Source organism: Salvelinus alpinus, chromosome 11, assembly GCF_045679555.1.
Source record: "Salvelinus alpinus chromosome 11, SLU_Salpinus.1, whole genome shotgun sequence".
NCBI lineage: Eukaryota > Metazoa > Chordata > Actinopteri > Salmoniformes > Salmonidae > Salvelinus > Salvelinus alpinus.
In genome coordinates, this window is record NC_092096.1 from 14,076,396 (window position 1) to 14,087,795 (window position 11,400).

Here is an 11,400-nt window from a genome sequence, read left to right on the forward strand (position 1 = left end):
TCAGATATATATGTTAGTGACTAGAGGGTTCTAGCTAATAGAATCAGATAGATATGTTAGTGACTGGAGGGTTCTAGCTAATAGAATCAGATATATATGTTAGTGACTAGAGGGTTCTAGCTGATAGAATCAGATAGATCTGTTAGCGACTAGAGGGTTCTAGCTAATAGAATCAGATAGATATGTTAGTGACTAGAGGGTTCCATTAGACCCAGCTCACAAGGCTTTGACGGACAGCCGTGTCAGACCATGCATGTGGACAGGTCAGGAAATAACAACACACCCTGTTTCCTCTCTACTTCTTTAGTTCAAGATCACTTGTTCTGTCTGGAGTGTTCTGTCTGGACTGTTCTGTCTGGACTGTTCTGTCTGGACTGTACTGTCTGGAGTCTTCTGTCTGGAGTGTTCTGTCTGGAGTGTTCTGTCTGGAGTGTTCTGTCTGGACTGCTCTGTCTGGACTGTTCTGTCTGGACTGTTCTGTCTGGACTGTTCTGTCTGGACTGTTCTGTCTGGACTGTACTGTCTGGACTGTACTGTCTGGACTGTTCTGTCTGGACTGTTCTGTCTGGACTGTTCTGTCTGGACTGTACTGTCTGGACTGTTCTGTCTGGACTGTTCTGTCTGGACTGTACTGTCTGGACTGTTCTGTCTGGACTGTTCTGTCTGGACTGTTCTGTCTGGACTGTACTGTCTGGAGTGTTCTGTCTGGACTGTACTGTCTGGACTGTACTGTCTGGACTGTTCTGTCTGGACTGTTCTGTCTGGACTGTACTGTCTGGACTGTACTGTCTGGACTGTTCTGTCTGGACAGTACTGTCTGGACAGTACTGTCTGGACTGTTCTGTCTGGACTGTTCTGTCTGGACTATACTGTCTGGAGTGTACTGTCTGGACTGTTCTGTCTGGACTGTTCTGTCTGGACTGTTCTGTCTGGACTGTACTGTCTGGAGTCTTCTGTCTGGACTGTACTGTCTGGAGTGTTCTGTCTGGAGTGTTCTGTCTGGAGTGTTCTGTCTGGACTGTTCTGTCTGGAGTGTTCTGTCTGGAGTGTTCTGTCTGGAGTGTTCTGTCTGGAGTGTTCTGTCTCGAGTGTTCTGTCTGGATTGTTCTGTTCTAGCTCGACTGTTCCTTAGCAATGCTGCGGTACATTGGACAGAAAGAACCATGCCTCTGGACTATTGATGAACCAAACCCCAGACCCCAACCCCCTCTGTGCTCTGCGTGTTGAAGGAAGACTGCCGGTTCAGACAGGAAGCCCGATAACGTGTGAACGGGAAGACAGTAACATTCCAACCCAACTGTCTTTTCATTACAGAATGATGTCATCTGTGATGAGGCACACACACACACACACACACACACACACACACACACACACACACACACACACACACACACACAGAGAGAGAGAGAGAACAGGCCGTCCAAGCAGAGCAGATCTCTAATCCTATTACTCTTCACAGAGAATAAGTCACAAATTACACCCTATTCCCTAGTTAGTGCAGTACTTTTGATCAGGACCCACAGGGTCAAGGGTAGAACACAATATAGGGAATAGGACACCATTTGGGACGTAGATAGAGGCTGTTTAAGGAATCAGGAAGGAACAGCTCATCTCAGACATTTGGTTTATATTTGACCCCCTTACTCCGCCCACTCCGTCCACCAGGCTAACCAACCAGACAGGACAGCAGTAAAACACTTCCTGTATGACCTGGAGAGGTTGTGGCGGTTGGCTATGTTTGGTTGTATTCACTGAGGTCGACCAGCCAAACACATGCTGTAAACAACAATATATCATGCACTGCAGAGTGTCTGTCTGTCTGTCTGTCTGTCTGTCTGTCTGTCTGTCTGTCTGTCTGTCTGTCTGTCTGTCTGTCTGTCTGTCTGTCTGTCTGTCTGTCTGTCTGTCTGTGAGCCCAAAGGTTGACAATAACAGCCAGTGACAGGTTGACATACTGCTGTGTGAGATAGCCAGGCCTAATCTACCGCGACACTGACCCTCACATTAACACCATGGCCTTAGTCTGTGGACCACACAACAGGTTGTGGCTCTGTGGGTGGTCAATTAGTCCTTATAAACTGGGTGGTTCCAGCCCTGAATGCTGATTGGCTGAAAGCCGTGGTATATCAGACCGTATACCACGGGTATGACAAAACTTGTATTTTTACTGCTCTAATTACATTGGTAACCAGTTTATAACAGCAATAAGACACCTCGGGGGTTTGTGATATACGGCCAATATACCACGGCTAAGGGCTGTGTCCAGGCACTCCGCGTTGTGTCGTGCTTAAAGAACAGCCCATAGCCGTGTTATATTGGCCATATACCACACCCCCTCGGGCCTTATTGCTTAATGAACTAATACATATTAAAAAGCTAATATACTTACTAGGCAGTATTGTCTTGTATCTGTTTTTGGTTCCATGACTGCAAATGTCCATCACCTTCGGATCCACAAAGTTCATTGGGATTTCCTGAACGGACAAACAAAACGAACAAACAAAACGGACAAACACAACGGACAAACAAAACGGACAAACAAAACGGCCAAACACAACGGACAAACAAAACGGACAAACAAAACGGACAAACAAAACGGACAAACAAAACGGACAAACAAAACGGACAAACAAAACGGACAAACAAAACGGACAAACACAACGGACAAACAAAACGGACAAACAAAACGGACAAACAAAACGGACAAACAAAACGGACAAACAAAACGGACAAACAAAACGGACAAACAAAACGGACAAACACAACGGACAAACAAAACGGACAAACAAAACGGACAAACAAAACGGACAAACAAAACGGACAAACAAAACGGACAAACACAACGGACAAACACAACGGACAAACAAAACGGACAAACACAACGGACAAACAAAACGGACAAACACAACGGACAAACACAACGGACAAACACAACGGACAAACACAACGGACAAACACAACGGACAAACACAACGGACAAACAAAACGGACAAACAAAACGGACAAACAAAACGGACAAACAAAACGAACAAACAAAACGGACAAACACAACGGACAAACAAAACGGACAAACAAAACGGACAAACAAAACGGACAAACACAACGGACAAACACAACGGACAAACAAAACGGACAAACACAACGGACAAACAAAACGGACAAACAAAACGGACAAACACAACGGACAAACACAACGGACAAACAAAACGGACAAACACAACGGACAAACAAAACGGACACAAAACGGACAAACACAACGGACAAACAAAACGGACAAACAAAACGGACAAACAAAACGGACAAACAAAACGGACAAACAAAACGGACAAACAAAACGGACAAACAAAACGGACAAACAAAACGGACAAACACAACGGACAAACACAACGGACAAACAAAACGGACAAACACAACGGACAAACAAAACGGACACAAAACGGACAAACACAACGGACAAACAAAACGGACAAACACAAGGACAAACACAACGGGAAAAAAACAAAACGGACAAACAAAACGGACAAACACAACGGACAAACAAAACGGACAAACACAACGGACAAACACAACGGACAAACACAACGGACAAACACAACGGACAAACAAAACGGACAACCACAACGGACAAACACAACGGACAAACACAACGGACAAACAAAACGGACAAACAAAACGGACAAACACAACGGACAAACACAACGGACAAACACAACGGACAAACACAACGGACAAACACAACGGACAAACAAAACGGACAAACAAAACGGACAAACACAGACACAATTTAACTCATGAAGCAAGTTGAATCAATTGGTTTTAACAACCCATAAGTGTTGAGGTGGATTGTTCCACATACAATAATGTAATGGGCTATCTGGACCTGAATAACAGAGTTGATAATCAAGTTGCTTTACATTCTAGTGTGTGTGTGTGTGTGTGTGTGTGTGTGTGTGTGTGTGTGTGTGTGTGTGTGTGTGTGTGTGTGTGTGTGTGTGTGTGTGTGTGTGTGTGTGTGTGTGTGTGTGTGTGTTGAGCATGCATCACAGGAGGCTGGTGAGAGGAGAACAGCTCATAATAGTGGATGAAATAGAGTGAATAACAGAATGGTATTAAAAACAGATGGAAAACCAGGTGTTTGATATCATTCCATTCATTCTGTTCCAGCCATTACCATGATCCCAGTGTGTGTGTGTGTGTGTGTGTGTGTGTGTGTGTGTGTGTGTGTGTGTGTGTGTGTGTGTGTGTGTGTATGATGTGTGTGTGTGTGTGTGTGTGTGTGTGTGTGTGTGTGTGTGTGTGTGATGTGTGTGTGTGTGTGTGTGTGTGTGTGTGTGTGTGTGTGTGTGTGTGTGTGTGTGTGTGTGTGTGTGTGTGTGTGTGTGTGTGTGTGCGTGCGTGCGTGCGTGTGTGCGTGTGTGTGTGTGTGTGTGTGTTCATTCCACTCACAGCGAACTCTGCGTGTAGCGTCTGTGCGTTGAGCACCACGTCTCGTAGCTGCTGTCTGGACAAGGTCCGGCCGGCTGACTGCAGGTACTCCTGAGTGGCCCTCTCTCTGGGGGTCACGACCCCACAGTTCAGGGGCTCCACCGAGGCCAGTGAGGACATGTCCAGCACCAGGGAGACGTTGGATCCTCTCCTACAGGACCAGAACACAGTGAGGACATGTCCAGCACCAGGGAGACGTTGGATCCTCTCCTACAGGACCAGAACACAGTGAGGACATGTCCAGCACCAGGGAGACGTTGGATCCTCTCCTACAGGACCAGAACACAGTGAGGACATATCCAGCACCAGGGAGACGTTGGAGCCTCTCCTACAGGACCAGACATGAACATTGTTGTCTTTTCCTCGTTCTACGTTGCCTTTTCTCAGAATGGGTTACTGTTGTGTTTCTATTGACAGGTGTCATTATGATGCTGATCATAAACAAACAGTATTCTGCCTAGCAACATGGGCAACAGATTACTGTAACTGGCTAATCAAGGGAACATTTGTTGAACTAGACTGGCTAATCTTAAAAAAAAAAAAAAAATAGTTCCTCCTCATCTCCTGAAGATAAAATGTCTTGGTCTATTCGCACGTCCACATCAAATCACCTTCTCATTGTTTACCCTGGCCCAATCAGAGGGGGTTAAATATGGCGTCCGGTCCCGGTTGGCTGGGCTTCCAGAACAACAACAAACTGTTAAGAACAAACTCTGGCTAATGACCAATCACCAAGGAGACAGGTCTTCCTGACTCCCTGACACCAGCTAATGACCAATCACCACGGAGACAGGTCTTCCTGACCCCCTGACACCCGCTATAAGACACACACACACGTGCGCGCACATGCACAAATTAATACACACACGCATGCATACATACAGTATATAGTCTCACACGCACGCACAAACACATGCACTTCTCTTCCTGGTTGTCTAGGACTACTGTCCTCAGTGATAGTAAATCCATCAGATGGATTATCTAACAGAATACTATACTACATGATGAGTTCTAAATCTCTCTCTCTCTCTCTCTCTCTCTCTCTCTCTCTCTCTCTCTCTCTCTCTCTCTCTCTCTCTCTCTCTCTCTCTCTCTCTCTCTCTCTCTCTCTCTCTCTCTCTCTCTCTCTCTCTCTCTCTCTCTCTCTCTCTCTGTCTCTCTCTCTCTGTCTCTCTCTCTCTGTCTCTCTGTCTCTCTCACTCTCTCACTCTCTCTGTCTCTCTGTCTCTCTCTGTCTCTCTCTGTCTCTCTCACTCTCTCTGTCTCTCTGTCTCGCTCTCTCTGTCTCTCTGTCTCTCACTCTCTCTGTCTCTGTCTCTCTCTATCTCTCTCTGTCTCTCTGTCTCTCTGTCTCTCTGACTCTCTCACTGTCTCTCCATCTGGCTGCTCAGCCATTGTAACATCTCGATGACCATTTTGCCAAAAATCTTCAACAATGCAGAGACCAGCATATCTGTGTTTTCTCAGTGGTTGACACTGAATGCAGAGACCAGACTAAAGGGAATTAGGCTGGCCACTGTGGTCTGCTGTGTTCCAGTCTGGACCAGACATTCAGTGTTGTGTGTCCACTCTGAACTGTGGTCCTGCAACAATCAGCCCCATGGCGGCTCAGGAAGTAGCCAGTTTCCTGTCAGAGAGTCACGCCTTTCCCTTTTGTTCTTCTGGTCTGAGCCCAAATGCCAGTCTATTCAGAGGCAGTGGAGTCACGGGTTAGGGACACGGGTTAGGGTCACGGGTTAGGGTCACGGGTTAGGTTCACGGGTTAGGGTCACGGGTTAGGGTCACGGGTTAGGGCTGCTGGTACCTGTCACTCTGTACTGTTTTACTTGACAATAACCATAAGGTCATTGGAAGGTCCCCACTAGTCACAGCAGAAGATGGCATGTGCATGGTTAGTGACACCACTCAGGTTTCTAAGTGTATATTGTTTAAAAATAAAAACTTGGTGGTTCTAGCCCTGAATGCTGATTGGCTGACAGCCATAGTATATCAGACCTTATACCACGGGTATGACAAAACATGCATTTTTACAGCTCTAATTACGTTGGTAACCAGTTTATAACAGCAATAAGGCACCTCAGGGGTTTGTGGTATATGGCCAATATACCACGGCTAAGGGGTGTGTCCAGGCACTCCGCGTTGCGTCGTGTGGAGTAACAGACCTTAGCCGTGGTATACTGGCCATATACCACACCCCCTCCGGCCTTATTGCTTAAATATATAATGCTGACAGTGTTAATGATCTTCCTCTTCTTGTCATATAATATATACATTCTAACCTACATTTACATTGAGGAAATACACATTACATTTCAGGCATTCTCAAACTGCACTCCAAAATGTTCCAAAGCACTTGACAATATTCCAAAAAATATCCTATGTAATCTATCACCACGAGACACCTGCCAGTGAAATGAATGCTCTCTCATTGTATTTTATCCTGGTTCATTGTTTTACATAAAGAACATTCCCTGACAGAGGCCTGTTCCGGAACATTCTCTCACTTCCTTCTTATAAACATCAGGATGACTTGTGACATAAGGCCTCAATCTCAATTCATCTCTCCTCACCTCCTTCTCAACTGTATAAGAGGAGAAGCTCAGAGGGGGAGGGACTATGAACCTTCTCCTTCCAATGGGTTTTGAGAAGGAGGTGAGGAGAGAAGGCGAGGTAAGAGAGGAGGAGGTAAGAGAGGAGGAGGTAGAAGAGGAGGTAAGATTATCCTCTTTCCTCCTCCTCTACCTCCTCCTTTACCCCCTCTTCCGTCCTTCTCATCCTCCTCTATGTCCTCCTCTACCTCCTCCATCTCCTCCTTCTACCCCTCTTCCCTCCCTCCCTCCCTCCCTTCCTCCTCCTCCCCCTCTTCCTTCCTTCTCACCCTCCTCCTCATTCCCTCCTCCTCATCCTCTCTGTTCCCACCTTCCTCAGACTAAGGCAGAGGAGGTGGTCTACCCCTCGTTCTACACGTACTCTACGGAGAACACCTGCCACCAAACACAATCAGATGTTAGAGGTCGGGGGAGGAAAATACCACGGCTCAATGCCTCTGGACTCGGGCCAGCATGTAACAGTTCACCTGAGTGCAGTGGGATGCGATAACATAACCCACGTTACTGCTGGGAGATTATACAATCTGCTGGTATCAGACATTCATTTGGGGATTGTGTGTAGCTACGACATCTAATCTGCTTGATGTAAACGCATGATGAAAACCTTCAAATGTTTTCAAACCAGTTTCTCTCTGTGTCTCTCTCTGTGTCTCTCTCTGTGTCTCTCTCTGTCTCTCTCTCTGTGTCTCTCTGTCTCTCTCTCTGTCTCTCTCTCTGTGTCTCTCTCTGTGTCTCTATCTGTGTCTCTCTCTGTCTCTCTCTGTGTCTCTCTGTCTCTCTCTCTGTGTCTCTCTCTGTGTCTCTCTCTGTCTCTCTCTATGTCTCTCTCTGTGTTTCTTTCTGTGTCTCTCTCTGTGTCTCTCTCTGTGTCTCTCTCTGTGTCTCTCTCTGTGTCTTTCTCTGTGTCTCTCTCTGTGTCTCTCTCTCTGTGTCTCTCTCTCTGTGTCTCTCTCTGTGTCTCTCTCTGTGTCTCTCTCTCTGTGTCTCTCTCTGTGTCTCTCTCTGTCTCTCTCTGTGTCTCTCTCTCTGTGTCTCTCTCTGTGTCTCTCTCTGTGTCTCTCTGTGCAGTTAAAAGCAGCAGGGGATAGTTTCCCCAGACATCACTTACAATGTTCTTCTAAAGTCAAGCCAGAGAGGAAAAGCAACATTAAAGACTTTAGACATCACCCCCCCCCCCTCCTCCCCCCCCCCCTCCTCCTTCTACCCTCCTTTCCCCTTCTCCCCTCCCTGCCCTCCTCTCTCCCCCTCCCGTCTCCCCTCCCCCCTCCCTCCCCTCCTCTCCTCCCCTCCCCTCCCCTCTCCCCTCCCCTCCTCTCCCCCTCCTACCCTCCTTCCCCCTCTACCCCTCCTCTCCATCCTCTCCCCCCGTCCGTCCGTTCTTTGTGTCACTAGTACAGTTCTTGATTGGCCGCCAACATCCAACCAAACCCTGCCCTGACCTCATATAGACTACAGCCCAGCCATGGAGAGAGACCCTCCAGCTCTGGGACAATCAGGCTATAGACTACAGCCATAGAGAGAGAGAGAGAGAGACCTCCAGCTCTGGGACAATCAGGCTATAGACTACAGCCATGGAGAGAGACCCTCCAGCTCTGGGACAATCAGGCTATAGACTACAGCTATGGAGAGAGACCCTCCAGCTCTGAGACAATCAGGCTATATACTACAGCCATGAGGGAGACAGACCCTCCAGCTCTGGGACAATCAGGCTATAGACTACAGCCATGGAGAGAGACCCTCCAGCTCTGGGACAATCAGGCTATAGACTACAGCCATGGAGAGAGACCCTCCAGCTCTGGGACAATCAGGCTATAGACTACAGCCATAGAGAGAGAGCCCTCCAGCTCTGAGACAATCAGGCTGTAGACTACAGCCATGGAGAGAGTCCCTCCAGCTCTGAGACAATCAGGCTATAGACTACAGCTATGGAGAGGGGCCACCCCAGCTCTGGGACAATCAGGCTATAGACTACAGCCATGGAGAGAGACCCTCCAAGCTCCGAGACAATCAGGCTATAGACTACAGCCATGGAGAGAGACCCTCCAGCTCTGAGACAAATGGGCAAAGTGCTATAGACTACAGCCATGGAGAGAGACCCTCCAGCTCTGAGACAATCAGGCTATAGACTACAGCTATGGAGAGAGTCCCTCCAGCTCTGAGACAATCAGGCTATAGACTACAGCCAATGGAGAGAGACCCTCCAGCGCTGAAGACAATCAGGCTATAGACTACAGCTATGGAGAGAGACCCTCCAGCTCTGAGACAATCAGGCTATAGACTACAGCCATGGAGAGAGACCCTCCAGCTCTGAGACAATCAGGCTATAGACTACAGCCATAGAGAGAGACCCTCCAGCTCTGGGACAATCAGGCTATAGACTACAGCCATGGAGAGAGACCTTCCAGCTCTGGGACAATCCAAGCTTATAGACTACAGCCCAGCCATGGAGAGAGACCCTCCAGCTCTGGGACAATCAGGCTATAGAGCCCCAGCCCAGCCATGGAGAGAGACCCTCCAGCTCTGGGACAATCAGGCTATAGACTACAGCCCAACCATGGAGAGAGACCCTCCAGCTCTGGGACAATCAGGCTATAGACTACAGCCATGGAGAGAGACCTTTCCAGCTCTGGGACAATCAGGCTATAGACTACAGCCCAGCCATGGAGAGAGACCCTCCAGCTCTGGGACAATCAGGCTATAGACTACAGCTATGGAGAGAGACCCTCCAGCTCTGAGACAATCAGGCTATAGACTACAGCCATGGAGAGAGACCCTCCAGCTCTGGGACAATCAGGCTATAGACTACAGCCATGGAGAGAGACCTTCCAGAGCTCTCAGACAATCAGGCTATAGACTACAGCCATGGAGAGAGACCCTCCAGCTCTGAGACAATCAGGCTTTAGACTACAGCTATGGAGAGAGACCTCCAGCTCTGGGACAATCAGGCTATAGACTACAGCCATGGAGAGAGACCCTCCAGCTCTGGGACAATCAGGCTATAGACTACAGCCATGGAGAGAGACCCTCCAGCTCTGGGACAATCAGGCTATAGACTACAGCTATGGAGAGAGACCCTCCAGCTCTGAGACAATCAGGCTATAGACTACAGCCATGGAGAGAGACCCTCCAGCTCTGGGACAATCAGGCTATAGACTACAGCCATGGAGAGAGATCTCCAGCTCTGGGACAATCAGGCTATAGACTACAGCCATGGAGAGAGACCTTCCAGCTCTGAGACAATCAGGCTATAGACTACAGCCATGGAGAGAGACCCTCCAGCTCTGGGACAATCAGGCTATAGACTACAGCCATGGAGAGAGACCCTCCAGCTCTGGGACAGTCAGGCTATAGACTACAGCCATGGAGAGAGACCTCCAGCTCTGAGACAATCAGGCTATAGACTACAGCCATGGAGAGAGACCCTCCAGCTCTGGGACAATCAGGCTATAGACTACAGCCATGGAGAGAGACCTCCAGCTCTGGGACAATCAGGCTATAGACTACAGCCATGGAGAGAGACCTCCAGCTCTGGGACAATCAGGCTATAGACTACAGCCATGGAGAGAGACCCTCCAGCTCTGGGACAATCAGGCTATAGACTACAGCCATGGAGAGAGACCTGTCCAGAGCTCTGGGACAATCAGGCTATAGACTACAGCCATGGAGAGAGACCCTCCAGCTCTGGGATAATCAGGCTATAGACTACAGCCCAGCCATGGAGAGAGACCCTCCAGCTCTGAGACAATCAGGCTATAGACTACAGCCATGGAGAGAGACCTCCAGCTCTGGGACAATCAGCCTATAGACTACAGCCATGGAGAGAGACCCTCCAGCTCTGAGACAACAGAAGCATTGTGAGATGATAGTGGACAACTGAAGCCCCACCACTCATGCTTCTTTTCATGAGGAGACAAGAACCACTATTGTCCTTTTATACAGAGTGTTCATGGGGTTTGGTCCAACACAGATGAACATTGAGTGTCCATATTTAATATCACCAACCAGTATCCACTCACCTCTCCTGGAGACACGCCGCAGGCTTCATCCTGAAGGGAGAGGGGCTGGCTGACAGGCAGGGTTTCTGGTGGGCTGGGGAGAGCTGCGGAGGACCACAGCTGGAGACAGGGATGGGGACAGGGGTGGTGGGTGGAGGACCACAGCTAGAGACAGGGATGGGGACAGGGGTGGTGGGTGGAGGACCACAGCTAGAGACAGGGATGGGGACAGGGGTGGTGGGTGGAGGACCACAGCTGGAGACAGGGATGGGGACAGGGGTGGTGGGTGGAGGGCTGGCAGGCTCTGG

General features: G+C 48.7%; 1 protein-coding gene across 1 annotated transcript in view; it reads right to left on the reverse strand.

Annotated features, from left to right (window-relative positions):
• ptprr (protein tyrosine phosphatase receptor type R) overlaps positions 1-11,400 on the reverse strand; it is a 43,713-nt gene extending 32,313 nt beyond the window's left edge. The window contains exons 1-3 of the mRNA XM_071331762.1: positions 11,114-11,400; positions 4,450-4,639; positions 2,393-2,477 (exon numbers count right to left, since the gene is read on the reverse strand). Coding sequence (XP_071187863.1) covers positions 2,393-2,477; positions 4,450-4,639; positions 11,114-11,142 — 304 coding nt within the window. The 5' untranslated portion in view covers positions 11,143-11,400. The remainder of the gene's footprint in view (positions 1-2,392; positions 2,478-4,449; positions 4,640-11,113) is intronic.